Source organism: Argopecten irradians, chromosome 6 (genome assembly GCF_041381155.1).
Source record: "Argopecten irradians isolate NY chromosome 6, Ai_NY, whole genome shotgun sequence".
NCBI classification, from domain to species: domain Eukaryota; kingdom Metazoa; phylum Mollusca; class Bivalvia; order Pectinida; family Pectinidae; genus Argopecten; species Argopecten irradians.
Genome location: NC_091139.1, coordinates 36041780 through 36061654, shown reverse-complemented (window position 1 = coordinate 36061654; position 19875 = coordinate 36041780). Strand labels below are relative to the sequence as shown.

General features: G+C 34.1%; 1 protein-coding gene across 1 annotated transcript; it reads right to left on the bottom strand.

Annotated features, from left to right (window-relative positions):
- Nucleotides 1-1534: 1534 nt before the first annotated feature.
- LOC138325747 (SMC5-SMC6 complex localization factor protein 1-like) lies at nt 1535-18538 on the bottom strand. The gene is made up of 12 exons (XM_069271604.1): nt 18344-18538; nt 11996-12109; nt 11292-11451; nt 10790-10946; nt 8719-8882; nt 7533-7594; nt 6585-6706; nt 5716-5787; nt 4523-4657; nt 3757-3876; nt 3322-3444; nt 1535-2861 (listed from the first exon to the last, which is right to left on the bottom strand). Exons 1-12 carry the CDS (start codon nt 18493-18495, stop codon nt 2317-2319), a joined length of 1926 nt encoding a protein of 641 aa, XP_069127705.1. The 5' UTR covers nt 18496-18538; the 3' UTR covers nt 1535-2316.
- Between the last annotated feature and the right edge of the window lie 1337 nt (nt 18539-19875).

Genomic DNA, 19875 nt, shown 5'->3' with positions numbered 1-19875 from the left:
TTAAGCTCTGTGCATATTTATTCAATTTTGAAATATCTGAACCGAATAGATAAACTAGATAAACACAAGTTATTTACAATGTCTTCAGCTAGTACTAGAGGTAATAATTTAAAACTGTTTAAGAAACAGAGCAGGACTAAAGTCACACAAAGTATGTTTAGTTGGCAAGTGGTAGATTCGTGAAACTCCCTTCCAAACTTCGTAGTAGAAGCCCCTACTCTAAACTCGTTTAAAAACCGACTGAACACACACTGGAAATCAGTGCCATGCAAGTTTTATCCCAGTTTTTATATGGCACAACCGGACAACAACAACAACCTAGTAAATGAACGAAACGCGCTGCAACTAGCTGGAACCAGCTAACTACGGTGTCTAAGAAGAGGTAACAGGTAATTTATCGTGTTCATGAATAACCCGCTCTCTGATGAAGGCATGCTAAAACAAGATAAAGCAGTATTGTAAAGGTGTGTAGGAAAATATTTATTTCTTTGGAAAATAAGATATCACAACCGAAATATAAACAATGGACAACAAAATGAAAGACTCTTGACATGCTGTATTATAATAATTTTATTTTACATTGTGAGGATTTTTTTTATCCCTTAAGAAGAAAAAAGTCCAAAGTTATCTTAATACCACAACCATTAGTACAATAAAACAATTACTACAAGATTCAATATAGACCTATAGAAATTATTTATATTTTAATAATCTATCCGAGTTTTTCGAAGGCAAGGTTGAGCTGAATCTTATGGGTGGAAACCAAAAAGTTAAAAATAGAATTTTTTGCACAATTCCTACTGCAATGTCAAGTGTAATGATAATAGAAATTTTACACTTGCACCAAAACCTGAACCAAGTAAACTTTGACCCATTGAAATTATCCAAAATGTTTATGTCTTACTTATTCATATAAAAAACAACATGTATAATCCAGCATCAATGCAGCTATCAATGTTGGTAGCTAAGGATTATAGCATTATCAATACCTGCACTAAAACCTTTGACCATAATGTACATTTTAGTCAAATTGACCCATTGTACATCTTAAAAGTGCAAAAACTTTTATCTGAAACGAAAATGTAAAATCAAAGTGTCAGTTGTCAGGGACAACACTTGTACTTAGACCTTGACAAGTTAAGTCCATGCCAAATCTGTCCACCCCAAAACTAAATGCCCACCCCAAAATAAATTTCCACCCCAAAACTAAACGCCCACCCCAAAACTAAATTCCCACCCCAAAACTAAATTCCTACCCCAAAACTAAACGCCCACCCCAAAACTAAATTCCCACCCCAAAACTAAATTCCCACCCCAAAACTAAATTCCCACCCCAAAACTAAATGCCCACCCCAAAACTAAATTCCCAACCCAAAACCAAATGCCCAACCCAAAACTAAATTCCCACCCCAAAACCAAATGCCCAACATAAAAATAAATTCCCACCCCAAAACCAAATGCCCAACCCAAAACTAAATTCCCACCCCAAAACCAAATGTCCACCCCAAAACCAAATGCCCAAACCAAAACTAAATTCCCACCCCAAAACCAAATGCCCAACTCAAAACTAAATTCCCACCCCAAAACCAAATGTCCACCCCAAAACTAAATGCCCACCCCAAAACCAAATGTCCACCCAAAACTAAATGCCCACCCCAAAACTAAATGTCCACCCCAAAACTAAATGCCCACCCCAAAACCAAATGTCCACCCCAAAACTAAATGCCCACCCTAACCAAAGTTATATCAAAAGCCTTCCTTTTCTTGTAAGGTAAGCTAAAAAGGAGTGACAGTGATGGTTTCTATTTTAAATTTCCCTGAAAAAAACAAACCCATTTGTTGAGGATAACCAACCAACAGAATAAGTTTGAAAAGTAAGAAATTCCAAGATCAGCATAAACCAAAAAGTGAAACATGGTGATTGTTTATTATCTTCCTTTACCAGACGACCCTAAAACATTGTGACCATTCATTTATATTATCCTTTCTTTACCCGACGACCCGAAAACATGAAAACTTGCTTTATTATTAACCACTAAATTGTTGTCCAAATTTTCACATCATGCAAACACTTCTTATTGTTTTTAGTATTATATTTAATACATCAGACTAAAACTTTCAAGGCTTACACACTATACCAATAGTCATGTAATGCAGTGTATCTGAATACTTCTAAGTTTGGCACATATGAGTATTGAGTTAAATTGACTAGAGTACAGAGTTACATTTTCTAGTAAAACTACATTATATAGTCATCACTTATATCTGAAAATTCAAAATTATTTGTTTCCAATAAAACATAGAGCACATTGTGATTTATGACATTGCTTCAGCCAGGCATCTTAAACATGTGATTCTGAATTTTACCGATGGGTGATCATCGGATTGAGTTATTTTCATCAAATGATTTTCAAATTGGTTGATGTATTGGTTCAGTTTTTTGGCAACCTTCAAGTCTGACTTCACTCTGTGGAGTATATCACAGTCATTTATAGTCCATGGAGTCTGTTTCTCTAGTGCACCTTTGTTAATTTCGTCAGGGCACATCATATCACTGTCTGACAAAACTCCATCCACATCTTGATCCATATTGTTGAATGATGACATTTCCTCTGATGACACACTGCCATGCAACCCATTCCCGGACGGTATTGATACATCCCTGGAGTCACCAGTCCTTGCCCTGGAGAGGGAGAGAAGTGTTTTGAGGCTAGTGGTCTCCAGATAGGCCCTGATGGTATTAGTTATAAGTCCAATGTACCTTACACAGTTGACGAGATCAGTGTTTTGTCCCTCCTGATTTATTACCTGGTTGTACAGGTAATCGCTTGGGATATGACTCCCGCGGGAACTCTCACTCCCTAAAATAAAACATAAAATAAAAAAATAAAATTAATAAAATCATTAATGAAGAAAAGATAAATCATAAATAATTTACTTCTTCGTCCCATTGAATAAGGGATAAATTGTTAGATATCTAATCTACAACTTAGAATAAAACATTAATTGTTTCTAACTCAGTTAAACTCACTCCCTGAAACAAGGGATCTTGGTGCCCACCACATAGTGACCTTTGTCAGTCTAAGGATAGTCGGAACTTTTCTCTGTTTAATACCCTTAGGCACAAAGAGAAATATATATATTGCGTGTGACATTTGAGAAGGATCCTTTAAATTGCTTCTGAGAAATAATACAAAAAAAAAAATGTTTATGGACGGCCAGACAGACGACAAATTACAGACAGTAGGCTAAAATAATTCACAATGTATCAAGAATTTCTAATGAAATATTTCAGAATTTCAGCATGTTGAACATATATACCTTGTGAACTACTCATCTGTTCTTCATTTTGAAATGAGAGAAGCAAGTTTTTAATATTTGTTGTCCTTGCTAGGTCTAGAGGAGTAAAATTATATACTGTCTTGCATCGCAGAAGTCCTTCGCCTGTAACACAAAAGAACATTTTTCGTAACACTTGTTCACTTGCCTTAAATATTGGTACATTTTGTGGTCTCTCTTATGTTTAATTTGTTTTAATTCAAGCAAGTAAAATTTCATTTTGATACTCTGATTCTGTGTTCTGTCCTACAAAAGAAGTCTTTGAACAGCACACAATGTACATTTGCTCAGCCAAATGAACAACAGAATGGCCTGTTAATTTGACACCATCCTTTTTTGTTTTATCCTCTTTAGAAAGATTTTGTGTACCAAGCAGTGCATTAGATAAGAATAATTTACCTATACATTGAATCTTACCACCATGTTGAAGCAGCAGACGACACACATCTAGTCTGTCGTTCATAACAGCATCATGTAGAGGAGTAATCCCTTCATTGTTACTTAGCAACAGGTCTGCCTTTCTACAAACATTATCACCTGTAAAGTACAATGGAAACCCTGTAGGTGTTGTGTCAAACATATCTCAGGAAACAAACACAAATGTCGTTTAATAATGTCTTTGACTTACAACAGGTATTAAAACAAACCTAAAGTTATATCCGTTATTCTGGAGACTTTGGACTCTTCAAAATCAGTCTAAGAAGGTAGTCGTTAATGTTCCTAACCATAATTTTTAAAGATGCTCAATCGCAGCTTAAACGATACCAATCATTTGAACATTAACTGATGTATAATCGTGTTTATATGTGCCTAACTGACACAAAAACACATATAAATAAAATCATCTATTTTGCTTTTGGTGCAAGCGAAATCAGTAATTCATTCCATATAGGACATTGTGCCACAGAATTTTTAGGCTAAAGGTCAAGTTAAAAAATTTGGTAGTTTGGGTTTCCAGTGACATATTGACAAGGAGATACAGTCAAACCTGTCTATAAAGACCACACAAGGAAAACATGGTCTTAATAATCAGGTGGTCTTTATACACAGGTTAAATATTAAAATTAGTCGATTGGGATGCTAGAAAGTGGTCTTATCAAACAGGTGGTCTTTATACAGAGGTTGACAATATAGCAGTTTATTGTAGATCCCTGACATCATTTTGAGGGTATTAAGTAAATACCTGAACTGAAGAAAGTGTCTACAGTTTTTGATGGTACAAAGCTTAGGAGTTCTTTTACACACTGTATGTGGCCATGGTTACAGGCTTCATGTAGCGGTGTCCAGCCAGCATTGTCTTTGGCATTAATGTCTATTCCTGTACATATAAAATATTATGCAACAGCTGTAATTATTATATATATTTGTAGTTTACAGTCCATCAATAATGAGAATTTCTAGACTTGTCTCATGCAGCAGCTTATGTATACTGTAAACATACATATTTCAGTGGTAATCTCATCTAAGCACTTTTTGTTGCGGAAATGCTACGCTTAAAGGGACAATTCACTCAGGCTAATTCTTTTACATAACCAAAGCAAAATATGGCATAAATGTATTGTTCTACATTTCTTATGAAACATGTAACGTAAAAAATTGACAAATTCCACGACGTTGTTAAGTATTTAATTAATATCATTGAAATATCAAATCGTTGATCAATACGACTAAGAAAGTACAATATGGACGCTGTACCCATACCCGAGCCAAAGTCACGCACGTTAAACAAATAAACTACATAACCACTGAGATGATAAAATGATTTTTAGACAAGACAATTCATCTAATAAGGTAAACATACTACTGTCATAGCGATTTGAGCAGTTCTAGACAACAGTTGCATTACTCTACGAGCAAGAGACAGGGTTCAGCATACAAGAAGTTCGACCACAATGTGTAATGGTGGACAGCGAGCCAATTTGAACTTCTACACACATATCTTTTCAGGCATATCACAGTAAAACCGACTGATCTAATTTCCATTAGAACTGGGTTTTTTCCGATATATGTACAAATTTTAATGTTCTCTTAGAATTGTCCCTTTAAATATGACTGTATTAATTGTTTTTGTGTATATCGTTTATATAGCCATTGTGGTGATTGCACAGATTCATCCTTTGCACTAAAATTTGATTGTACTGAAATAAGTCTGTTTACAGTCTTCCAGTATATCAAGTAGTTTCACAAGGCAGTTTTGTTTTTACAGATGTTATTGATTATTTAGGAACAATTCCATAAATGATATAAACTCATTCATCATGCTTGCTGGGTGGGTGGAAGAATGAGATGGGTCTCAATTAGGGAGTAAAATATTAAGAAATGTAGTAATATGAAGATTCCAACATACCATCAATTACTTGTGTTACATAACTTTACCTGGTATCTTTAGCAGTTTTCTCAAGTTGATGACGTCATTTTTAATACAGGCTTTGTGGAGGGATGTTTCCCCTAGTAAATAATACAACATTTACATCGATTAGTCCATCAACTACAGTTAGATACTTTGATAAAAGACTTTGTTTCAAAGTTTTGTTTAATTAGTTTAACATCCTGTTAACAGCCATTTAAGGATGTGTTAGGTTTATAGGTCATAAAGCCAGAGAACAGGGGCTGCGGAAGTCTAGACATATTACCACAAGCCCTCCATCTCTGGGTCACGAGTTCAAATCCCATGTCGGGCAGTTTCCAGGTACTGACCATTGATCGGTAGTTTTCTCCAGATACTCCGGCTTTTCTCCACCAACAAACCTGGCACGTCCTTAAATGACCCTGGCTGTTAATAGGATGTTAAACTAATAAAACCAAGAAAGCCAGAGTACCCGTAGAAAAACTACCGACCAGTTGTCAATGCCCATATGGGATTCAAAGTTGTAACCAGAGGTGGAGGGCTACTCCGCTAGTGGTAATATGTGGGTAAATCTTAACCACTAAGCTACCACGAAATGATAACGTGGATATTTTTGTTTAATCAGCTTTCAAACTGTTCTCACTATTAATTTGACACTAAACATCTATAATGAAATTATTTACATGCCTTAAATAATTCTACTATTGTACATTATGTACTTGCCTGATACTGTTTCATAACCTTTAGTGTCAAGACTGCAGAGTTAATTTCTAAAAGATATCTTTATGTGACTGGTTTAAAAAGTAAGCAGGTTCCATTTAAATTCAAAAAGATCAAATATTGATGGGTTAATTTGGTATCTGATTTTTACTTTTCTCTAAAATGTTTGTATACTTACCTTTGACATTACGCTTGTTGGCCTTAGTAGCATCCTTAACAAATTTGTTTTCCTTTGAGTGACTGGCCATGGTGTCATTCATGTCTGTTGCTCTCTTCCGAGTTGAAACAACAGTTTTTGGCCTTTAAAATTTTTTGAAAAATTTAATTAAGAAACATAACTAGTAATCAATGACAAATTTTTTTTGATAATTTTGAAAAAAAACTGCTTGTAATTACAGTAGTATTAAATCAATTTTTCAATTCAATAGATAGTTCTAGTGCCATTTCAATGACTATTATGAAAGATATGAAAGATAATAATCAATTATGACAGGGAAGATAACTCATGAACTTGCTATATAGTTCTGAATCTACACTATATACAAGTTTTGTGAAATCCTATGTTTGAAGTGCAAAATAACATTTTAAGACATTTTTGATATACCATACAATACATCAAACAATAAATCAACTTTTCATCTTTATATAATTCATCAGGGAGAAGTACATCTACTGTATTGTAAACTGATTTTCAAGTGCAATTAAATTTTGCGGACAGTCAGAAATAACAAAAATAAATTGTATCAAACATTTCAATTACAGATCAAGTAGAAGTGTAGAAGTCTAAATTGCATAATCAAATCTTATTACAAAAAAATTACCATCATAAAAGCATGAAAATAACAGTAGCTAAAACATAAATCCAGGAGAGTACATTACAGTCAATTATATAATCAACAATTAGTAAGTAATCCTCAACCAATTATCAATTTTGATTTATAAATTGATTCTTAACACTTCTTATACATGCAAGACAACTGTATATTACAGAAACAATATTAAATATGAATGTCATGGATAAAATTATCTTTTATGTTTAAATGACACTAGCCTAACAGGAATCTTTTAAACACTGTCAATATTGTTATTTTATACAGCTCTTATGATTCCATAATCAATAACTTACCCATTATCTTGCTTTTCTTTAAGAAGTTGAAGTTTTGGCAACAGGAAAAAATACTTTGTTACCTGAAAGAAATAACGCAAGATCCTTAACCATGGAAAAGATACAGCAATGTAATACCAGGTAGGTCACAACAGTAACCTATAATTCTTTCTCTTATGAAAGATTTTAAAGAATCGTATTGATGTGAGGCTGCAGTGGATGAGTGGTTAAGATATCCTCAACATACAATGTATTACCAGAAACTCTCCACCTCAGGTTACCAGTTTGAATCTCATTTTGAACAGTCGTCATGCAGATATTGACCATTGGTCTCCACCTCAGGTTACCAGTTTGAATCTCATATGTTGAACAGTCGTCATGCAGGTATTGACCGTTGGTTGGTGGTTTTTTCTCTGGGTACTCCAGCAACCCAACATGTCCTTAAATGACACTAACTGTTATAGTAGGACATTAAACTAATCAAGCCAAATGAATGTCGCAACAGATTCCATTCACACAATTATATACATGTAATCTGAAATTTTTAATTGCAAAATCTTCAGATTTTCTGGACTGTAATATGCATCAAATCACTGCATTCACACCAATCAGCACCTCTTCCCTGTAAACAGCCCTCCCCTTTTCAAGGCCTCAAGTTTACTGTTAAATACAGATTAGAAATTATTCATTTCTTTATTGATGCATTTTGGTATTTTGTTTGCAATTTTTGAAGTGCCCTGGGCAAATACTGGAGTTAATATAGTAAATACAATGACACTGTTAGTGTTATTCTCTCTCAGAACCGCTCCAGTACCATTAAATTTATCACAGTATGAAGGATGCCTGGCTGGATCAATGACATTGTGGTAAAATGCTTGCCTTTCACCAGGACAGGTGAGGTAATGTTCCCGACTAAACCTGAATAGGTTTGCTCCATCAAAAGGGTTTTCCCCGGATACCGCGATTCCTCCCACATTTTGATGCCTTAGGAACTTTCATCCAGACTAACTCAAGTGATTAGTCACCCAGTATATGATATTCAACTTGTCTCACAATCGTTGTAAAATGAATCATGTTAAAATTAAATATTAATAAGGTATATGATGTCTTACTATTTCCATTTAAATACTTACAAAACATATAGTGTGTAGGGTTATCCTGTAAAGGTTGTCCATTGGGTGCCCCTCTAGTACCATTATATACTTACTATGGTGTGTAGGGAAATTTTGTAGATGTCGTCCCTCGGGAGCCCCTCCAACACCAGATAGTCGTCCAGGATGTTTAATTGGCTTAGACACACATACAGACACAGCCAGGCAGGTTGTAGTGAGCGAAGTATCAATCCCAACAGTTCCTCATCGGTATGGCTCACTACCAACACATAAACACAGATTATCAATGGATCAAAAAGTGTAATGATAGGTAAACAGTCAGGAATGAAAACCAGTCTAAATAGGATCTTTTCAAAAGTCCTCACATGTCAAAAAGACAGTAAGTTCTGCTTATGATGTCCAATTTTGACCACTGAAATTATGGAGAAGCCCTGTGTAAAAGAACAGTTCTCAAAAAATAGTTTTTTTTTAAAAGCAAGGTTACATGGAAATGTTAACTCAGTCACATAATTAGCAAAAATTTTCCCATCACATACATTTTCATGTTTACAGTATTCAATATTTTGTCTTTGCATCCAAACTTTATACCCATCAAGTTTAATGAAACTAGAACTGATATCCAGTAGGTGAACATGACAAATTGGAACTCTTTTTAAAATTAATTGTAAAAATTTTCTTACTTGTGCTTGAATCCAGATTTTTTTTCTTAATATTCCACAAATAGATGCTTTTATTTTTAATTTCATGAATTGGTTTACTCCTCAGCAGTGCGTATATTTATAAATACAGAGCTTGGAAGCATGCCCAGTCCAGTTCTGTGTTTCAGCAGGTTTGAGTACCCAAAATGTAACATCTCCTAAATAATGTTTGATTAATAAATGCCCAGGTATGATAAAAATGTTCGAATTCATTTAAAGAAAGTTTAGACATTTTTTAGTTTATTCAAGTCACATGTTTTTCAAAAATATTCCATTCAGCAATTGTTTTTCTTATTTTAAAATATATGGTGTTTTTAGGGTTGTCCTATGATGTCGTTTCCTGGAGTTTTTCAAAATTTGGGTTTTTTCTAAAAATGAAAATAATGAAATTTTGAAAAACAACTAGAACACTGACACGTCAGAAAGGGCCCCGCTATGTGTCTGACGTGCTTAAGTGGAAAAGTAGTATTTTGACAACGAATTCTTCCGTGTTAGCTATATGTTGCTAATAAATAATTAATGTCAACATTAATTGGGAAACCGATGATGGTACATTATTATAATTCTTTGGAAAAAGTCTTCCAAGTATTTAACTTGAATCCTGATTCCAAGCTAACATTACATTAAGAGCATACAATTAACTCAAATAAATTTGACCTTGACCTTTGACTTAGTAACCTTGGCCCATGACCTTACCTTTGGACAGTCAACTCCTTGTTTAATTCTGAACAACTTTGCATCATAATGTTATAACAAAATGTTTATCAGTTAAGAGCAACAACATTGTGATTTTTTTAAATGTTAAAATCCAAGATGGCCGATTTTTTAATTTAATTTCAGCCTGAAAAATTACCAAGCAGATCTAGGATGGATGGGGAATCATCATGTAAAATATGGGGAAAATACTCCACTCCCTTCCATCATTAATGTGCAAAAGAAAAAAAACGGACAGACGGACGGACGGACAGACAGACGGACGGACGGACAGACAGACGGACGGACAACCTGATTACTATAGGGCACCCGCATCTCGATGCGGGGCCCTAATTAGGTGTGTTGAGGTGTAAATGATGGCCTTCTCTCTATTCCAAGATTGTTTAGGATAAGACTTATACTTTTTAAGAAAAAGAACTAAGTATTGTTTAGCATCGCAGCTTCTGAATCCCACACCCTGAAATGAATCCTGCAATAATTAGATGTGTTAAGGTGATAATGATGTCCTTCAGCTATGTTTAAAGTTTGGTTTGGATTAGACTTAAAAAGTTTTTGAGAAACAAAGAGGACAACGCTGTCCCACCACTGCCGGAAAAGTAGCACCATAGTCAAACTATCATTGCGGACGATACAAAAGCCATCACAAAACACTGAATCAAAATTAAATCAACATGATTTATCAGAATGCTTTTCATGAGGAAAGTTATTTATTAAGATTACAGTCTTCTTATGTGTGTACAGTAAGTTTTCATACCATCAATGTTTCTGGATAACTCCTGTACAAATGCAATAGCTCCTTCCTCTTTAAAAGTCAGCAGACTGCCAGTAAGGTTGTTTGGTATGGTCTGGGCTAGTCGACAGCATTCCCCCACCATGGATATCAGGCTCAGTAACACTGGCAATACACGCATCTACAGAGTAGGTGATATCATCAATCAGTGACATGAAGTCAAAACAATTAGTAGATTTCTATCCAATGAGAGAAATATCCGTTAATTTAATGTCAGGAAAAAACCAATTTTAGCCCATTGGACCCCTGTTACATTAAATGAAGGTCAAGGTGATTCATTTGAACAAACTTGGTAACCCTTCATCCTAGTCTACTACATGCCTGATATAAAGTCTATAAGCCCTTCATATTTATGTTGTTTAAAGTGAAAAGTTCACAGCTAGTAGACAGTCGCTTCCATGCGCTTTGGACAGGTGAGCTAATTCATGAAAATCTAAATTGACATATGGAAATATGCATCACTCACCTTTTGGGTCTTATATAGGTTACTGGAGACACAGCTGCTAAGGAACGACAGGAGATCATGACACTTGGCGTTCATAGTGAATTGTGATGAACCTGGCCACAGAACCCGAGTGATCATACAATTCAACAGTTTCTTGTTGTTCTGGTCAATCTCAGTAAATCTGTTGTATGTAGATGATTCAATCTTAATATAACTATTACTGTAAATGTAGACATTTTAACAAAAATTTAATTTCACGATTTTCACAGGTAAACATTTCACAATGACATTAATTTTGTGATAAATACATTTAAAGTTTTTCAACATTTTCCGTATATATATATATATGAAACAATACGCTCTATGGAAATTTTCTCGCTTAAACATCCTTCACATAATTAGCGTAAATTTACCCGTCACATAAATTTCCATGTTTACAGAAAACAAAACAGACATAAATCTAACACGTCCCTTTTACACTTTACAGAAATCTTATTATTGAAACTAGAAGTATCTTTAAGACATAAATGCCCTGCAGCCTTTATATGAAATCGTGACAGAACAAAACATTAGGATGGGACCAAACTGAAACTTACTTGGATGATCCCTTTCATTTTCATTTTTTTGTTGTTGTTGAAAATGGAAATTAATAACTAATAACAAATTTGTGTTAACCTTTTGTATCATTGTTAGCATTTATGAAGCAGACAAAACAAGGTACATACCTGTGTACACAGAATTTGAAGTTTTGTTCTAGCAACGCAACAACAAACTCCAACAGCACAAAATTATTGGTGAACTCAGCACTCTCCGACTCCAATGGCTGTTCTATGATATTCCTGTCAAAATCACAGCATATGGTTAGTCATGTAAAAATCAAAAATAAAGATTATGTCCAGCTTACATAATTATTTCTTTAGATAACAATGAGTTTGTAAGTGTTTTGAGCAGGTATTAATTACAAGGTATAAATTCACTTTTTTTCAGAAAATGATATAATTTTCCTATGCATGAATAGCATTTAACAGTCAACCTTGAACATGAACACAAAGTTGGTAGGCCCATTGTAAAACTGTATGTAATCAGAGTATACAATGAATATATGAGTTAACAGCATTTCAAGATATAGTGTAAAGTTTAGTTGAAAACAAGAAGCTGCAAAGCGTTGCATTATCCCCTGCGCCTTGCAGTTGGTATAAAAACCCAAATACATCAAGGTCAAAGTAACAACTATCCAAGTATAACTTTAAATGTATGTGAGTATTGTAAAACTGAAAAAATAACATCAGGTAACAAAAAGAATCAGTAATCTGATATACATGTATACAGAAAGTTTCAAGGAGCTGCATTGAATGCTTTTGGATTTAGAGCCAAGAAACAAAAAGAAACAGTACTTTGATATTTTTTAATCAGTTTCCATGGTAACAGAAGAAACATGTTACACAGAAAAGCAAAAGGCCTAACAAAGGCACTTTTCTGATATATTCAGAGAGTTTTATGGATCTACTTTGCACAGTTTTGGATTTATATTACCAAAACAAAAGGAAACAGTAATTAGGTATTTTTGACTATTATTCCATGGAACGGAAAAAAATCCAAAAATGGAAGGTCTGCAATAGCAAAAGGCACAACTAGGACACTTGTCTGATGTATACAGAAAGTTTCAAGGAGCTGGGTTGAATGTTTTTTGAGTTATAGTTCGGAAACAAAAAGAAACATTAATTTGCTATTTTTGACTAAGTTTCCATGGAAACAGAAAAAAACATCTAACATGGAAGGTTTGCAATATCAAAAGGCAAAACAAGAGCACTTGTCTGATATACAAATGTATTCAGGAAATTTCCTGGAGCTGTGTTGAATGGTTTTGGAGTTATAGTCCGCAAACAAAACGGACAGTAATTTGGTATGTTTGACTAAGTATTTCCATGGCAACAGACTGATGGACAGAGACCAAAACAATATCCCAGCAAACACATGTGATAATAACTAATCACTTCAAATTAAACAGGATATTTTGAGTTCTGATTTACAGTTAACAAAGTTGAATCAATTTACATTTGCTCCAAAACTTATCATTTATCAATACTAAGACAAGCAACAGAATGATAAGAAACCACATCATGATGATCAGTCTAGCTTTATGACCTTGTTCCTTCATGTTAACTTTTAATATTGTGATGACAAACATAAAATATGAACGTGAAAACATTTGTACAATTGTGTAGACTAATATGCAACTGTCACATGCACATTTAAAGTGAATAGTCGGGCAAAGGAAACCAGTCTAAATGCGTTCTTTGGCCTTCCAAAAGTCATTGTATACCATAATGATGGTCAAGTTCTGCTTACGGTGTCCAGTTTTGACCATTGAAATTTTGGGGAAGCCCCGTGTAAATTTAGCACAGTTCTAAATATAAATTCTCCAAACTCTTTGAAAACGAGGCTGCGTGGAAATGTCAACATGGACATGTGTTTCTCAGTCGTGTCGGTTTCGTTTCGTGTGATAAACCACTAATGCGGTATGCAAATTGTTGTTTTGAGATGATACATTTGATGCAAATGAAGTATTCTTACATTAATGACAATGCTTTGTAATCATTTTTCGATAAAAGCATCTTGTACATGGAAATCGACACAAATATTCGGCCGATGCAGAGATGGGGCCCCGGCAAGGGGCAATTATTGCAGCATAGCATTCGTCGTATTTTACATCAACCGAATCATGAAGGTTAAATACAAATAATCGTAACATAATTTCCCATTTAAAACCACACACGAAAACGTTCCATAGAACGTCCATGCATGTAGCTGTCAAAGATGTGAAAATAAATTAGCTCATACATAGATATTTTACAAGTACAATATATGTGTTCAATTATTCGTGTAGTTTTTTGCAGAGATTTAATTAAATTATCTATGTCTCTGGTTGTTTTTTTTTTTTGTAAACAATATTTGAGTTCTGGAGAGAGATGACATGAATGTCCAGCTGGAAGGAAAGAAACTTTTATGATGTATATGTATCGTACAATGTATATATGTAAACGTACATTCCATGTAGCTGCTATAGAATTACAACTAGGAAATTCTCTCAAACATTGATAATATTTAATTCTTCACATTCATGTAGGCCTATGCTGTGAGAATTAAACACATCATATATATTTCCAGAAAACATATAGGCCTACATGTATGTTACTTTCCTTTTCTGTTGTTTCCTGTTCTTTTTTGTGCTCTGGAGAAAAAGATGATTGAGTTGAAGAAAAGTAATTAATTAAGAGAAATGTGTACCACAGTACTTTGTCTGTAGCCGAGGGGTTCTATACTGTTTTAATAGTCCAGTAATTAATAATTAAATTGAAAATTTCAAAATTAAGATGAAATTGTAAATTCCATTTTTGAATGAAGTGGTTCCCCTCCTCTGAGAGTACACAGTGTGTATACCCTTTTAGCTTTTTAGGAATAATACCTGAATAGGAACCTGAAATAACATGACAATCAATCAGGTATGTGTGTGTTGGGGGGTGGGGGGTGGGGGGCTAAAAGACAGAAGAATCATGAGGTTGGGAAGTTGTAACTTGAGTGGGGGGGTTGAAATATAGAAGAAATAGCTACAGATAACTGGAAGTGGAAGGGTGCTTTATCATTGATCTGGTCATTGCATATTTGGGGTTTACATGGCTTTTTTTTTGGTTATTTAGTCTTATTGATTTTGGAGCAACTTTGAATCCATATGGTACTGTATATCTTTCTTTTTTCCATGTGTAGCTATTTCTTCTGTATTTCACCCTCCGCCCAAGTCACAACTTCCCAATAGGTACCACTTTTTTGTTTAGAACTCAAATCAAAGACAGATGTACATAGTACTACATTTTAGTCTATGTGTTTGTAATCACTGTTACTACAGTATTAATACATAAATGGTCTATGTACAAGTTACACATAGACAATAAATGTGAAATTTGGTTCAGACAAAAAGATTTTTAACATTTCAGATAACTTGCTAGTTTTATGGTTTTATTTATATGTTGAGTCTACTCTCTTGTAAAGTAGAATTTAGAAATCCTAAGACAATGTTATCTATATTGCTATATGTAAAAAAAAATCCTTATATTTTAAAAGTAATTGAAAAGCTATCTCACAAGCCCTGACAAACAAATGGGCAGGCATATGGATGCAAGAATTATAATCACTGGATCTAGAGGACTAATATAAACAAATATTTCTACAAAGTTAAACAATGAAAAAAGTATTGCATCATAATTTTATTTAATGATTACAGTTGAAAGGAACATTTAATGAATACTGTTTAAATGTTCTGTTCATGATCTTCTAGGTCCATATTGGAAAAGTTTACTTTCAAGAGCACTCAAATCAACATTCTTCAGTCTTCATATGATGCTAATTGTATGTATATGTATACATACACTTGTATACAGGTCCAAGGGATGAACTTTCTGTATTCATGTCACTATGCATGCATGGTGCCTGAAAAAAAAAGAACCAACAATTTTTTTATATCTGTTGAATATGACAAAAATTGAAATGATCAATTTCAAATATATATAAATGAATAAATGTAGGTTCATTCTACAGGTTTTTTTTATTTTAGAGAAAACATTTTATAAGTTGTGAATGTGTCACTGATGCATTTGATAGAATCAAATATTGTTTCAAAAAAAGATACAAAATTCATTATCTATAGTTCCAACAAAAATTCAGAATAATTATAAATGATACATGGCTGCAGTACATTTCAACTCTGTAAAGTTTGTCATATACACATGAACCAGGTACAGTTGTAATAAATATACAAACACTATTTATTATTATGACCAGAAATAATACTGTATGTGTCTTCCAAATATATCTAAAGAACAAGCTAAAACCTACATGTACATATGTATATGTGTATATCAGAACATATACAATACAATTTTACCAATTAACCTACAATGTAAATCCTATATACAATGTATGTGTATAACACTACCAGAACATGTACAGAACAAAAATTTACAAATTAAAAATCTATAAATATATACATCAGAACTGTATGAATTGACCGGTAGCATACAGGGCATTCATTACCCCTAAAGAGGCCCCACGAAAGAACTGCTATTTACCCCAGGGTTACGTTTTACGCGATTGGGGAACAGGTATGAAACATGTGACCATATGTGACCACTCATTTATGAAAAAAATACTGCTAGGGACTATTTACATAATGATCAAAATACGAAGACTCACTCACAATCAGCTGAGCAGGGAGTACCGGGTACGTAGTAGGCCTAACGTAACTGTTACAGTAGCGGTCCGGAGCCGCGTGCTCGTTTGAACTGTTCTCTTCACTATAACAAGTTGTATTAACACTCTCCATGCGTCGTAATGTTTACCGAGTCAGTTGTTGGGATTGTCGCTGCTCCATTGCCTTTCCTTTCGCATTTTAGGTGAGTCAGTTGGTTGTTTTGGCGGAAACATTTTGGTTCAAAACTACGGTAGCCATGTTTTGTTTACTACGGAGAGTGGTGTGTGTTGCGCATGCGTTAAGATTGAACTGCACTCTTAGCCGTCCGGGAGGACTTTTAGGATTCCCATAGATATTATTATTTTCTTCGCATGTACAGCGATTTTGACGGAAAGTTTTATTTTTCTAATTCATAAGAAATTATACCGGATATATTAATACCATTTTTACCGATTTTACAGTCACTTGCCCGACTATTCGCTTTAAGTACTTATACAAAGTACTTAAGAACTGTAAAACTATGTTATAATATTCACATTCATTTGTCACTTCTACTACAGTGTAACTTCCCAAAACCGAACCTTCTCAAAACCGATCACCTCTAGAAACCGAACATGGATGTCATGTACGGAATGAATTCCTCTTTATTAATAGTATATAGAACTTCTCAAAATCGATCCCTCCCAATTCCGAACACCGGACCGATTTTGAGATCGGAATAGTCAAATGTGTCTAAAATACACTTCTGAAAACCGGCCTTACCTGAGCGACACAGATAGATTGCATTGAAGTCTTCTCACGATTCAAAATCGACCGTGAAATCATCACACGTACTGTACCATAGTTGTCGCATGTCATGTCCTGGGGCATGTATACAGATGTAAAGGCTATAGGTACACGGTAATTGAGATGGTGGTGTAATTATTTAATCATGTATATTGTTTAGATATTTAACGAAGGTCTACCACGTGCACGCGGTTTGTTTAGTGTAGGAAAACAAGCAGAGCTAGTAGTAAAGAGAAAGTTTCGTATTCAAATCACACAGGTTTTTTATTTACATATATGTAGTTGTCGGATAACGTAAATTATCTGTATGAAGGAACCGAAGCCATGTATTGTTTTAGAAAATGACTATGTCATATAATGACCGGCATCGACTGATCATCGTGTAATTAGACCATATTCTTGACGTAACCGGATGCGATCGGCCGTATGTAGGTTAGTGCAGACGAGAACATCCCCAAGAACATTCACGCTACTAGCTAACTAAACTACGTTTATAAGCGGTAACAATGTCAAGATTGTTGTAATTCATTCCTTTTAAACGTATGATTCTCTCTTTTGTGATAACATTCACATTAATAATCAACATCGGTCGGTTTTAATGAACACTAGGCATATATACGGTACACTAGTGTAAAAAACGACTTCCGATCGATCAAATCCGGATCGTAATGATCGGTATTCGGTTCACTTCTCCAAACCGAACCCTCTCTAAACCGGCCAAAATTATATGCACCGACCATGATCGGTTTCGAGAGGTTCCACTGTATATAAACCAACCAAGCCAAAGTGAAGTCTATGAGGGTGTAAATGACACCAAACATGACTGCTACGACATCACTAATGTTGACAAGGTAAAGTTAAACGGTCACCATCAAAATGGCTGTTCTATCTTGTGAATTAAATCATCATTGATAAACCGTTTTCCAGATCTAACTTAAACAAATTCTATGGAATCTATAAATGCCAGCGCATTGCAAACAATCATCTCATAATATGCAATAGACTCTATAGGAAGCTAATTTAATGCTTGTACAAGACCTACTGAATAACTGTCCTGATGAACTGCCAGGGTTGGTTGGAGTCGTCTATCTCTTCTGTACCCCGCATCAATGTCTTCATGTACATGTTGATCAAAGCTGGAGAGGTCGGCGGATGTACTTGTAATAACTTCATCAAAGCCGTGTATGACTTCATGGCTAGACTCTCACAGGCAGCATTCTACAAATGACAAAGTGTTCTATAATCTTCACATTATAGATACTACAAACGACAAAGTGTTCTATAATCTTCACATTATAGATACTACAAACAACAAAGTGTTCTATAATCTTCACATTATAGATACTACAAACAACAAAGTGTTCTATAATCTTCACATTATAGATACTACAAACAACAAAAGTGTTCTATAATCTTCACATTATAGATACTACAAACGACAAAGTGTTCTATAATCTTCACATTATAGATACTACAAACGACAAAGTGTTCTATAATCTTCACATTATAGATACTACAAACGACAAAGTGTTCTATAATCTTCACATTATAGATACTACAAACGACAAAGTGTTCTATAATCTTCACATTATAGATACTACAAACGACAAAATGTTCTATAATCTTCACATTATAGATACTACAAACAACAAAGTGTTCTATAATCTTCACACTATAGATACTACAAATGACAGATATGATAATAAATGTGTCATAAAAGATGTGAATATAGTGTATAATAAAGTCTGACATTTTGTATTGTTATGAGATTGTACTAAAATCAGGTAGTACTAGCACTGACAATTGTCACCTTAACCCCTTAACTCCCAGGAATTTTTTGGGGGGTTAAGGAAAAATAGTCATTTTATTTAAATTCAATTTTTCACCATTTTCCGTCATACTTTTTGGTAAACAACCCATATATATTTGGAAACTAGAGATCATGAGCTGTTGATTTTTTGCATTGTTTTTACTTTATTTAATTCGGTGAAGTTACCATGGCAACCGAAATATGCATATTTTGAAAAAAATACAAAAAATGGCAAATATAAATAATTCAGAGTAGTGAAACCATATTATTATGCACATAAACAACCACTATTTTCACCATTTATACAGAAAGGGCATATTTTTTATCTACAAAGATGTTTTTGCTGTTTTCTTGTGATTGTTGCCATAGAAACAACCACTCTGTAGAAACTGAGAATTTTTGTAGATTTCAAAATTTCAGCTTCTGTCATACAATTTTTATCAATATTGTTTTGCCTTTGTTTATGTTTTATTAAAATAAGCATGTATTCAAATAAAAATACCTTTCATATATGCATCTTTTTATAGTAAATTCAGTCTTTTTACTGCGTTACCATGGAAACTAATTTGCCAAAAATACTAGATAGTATTCCATGTGATTACTTTGTGGGTTTTTTTTTCATCATAATTAATCCTGAATATTTGTTTGTCAAGAGACACTGCTATAAACAGAACATTTGGTTTAAATGTGTCCAAATTACAATTTCACTTTATTTACAGAAACTGTTGTCATGGTTACCATCTCAACTTTGTAACCAATAATAC

Bases quoted from the DNA above. Each gene is read 5' to 3' on its own strand.
- LOC138325747 (XM_069271604.1), bottom strand. From the start codon at position 18,495: ATGAAGTCATACACGGCTTTGATGAAGTTATTACAAGTACATCCGCCG. The intron at 12,110-18,343 runs GTAGGTCTTGTA...TGATTTTGACAG, and splicing joins TTCATCAGGACAGTTATTCA to GAATATCATAGAACAGCCAT. The intron at 2,862-3,321 runs GTATATATGTTC...GTTTTATTTTAG, and splicing joins ACAGATGAGTAGTTCACAAG to GGAGTGAGAGTTCCCGCGGG.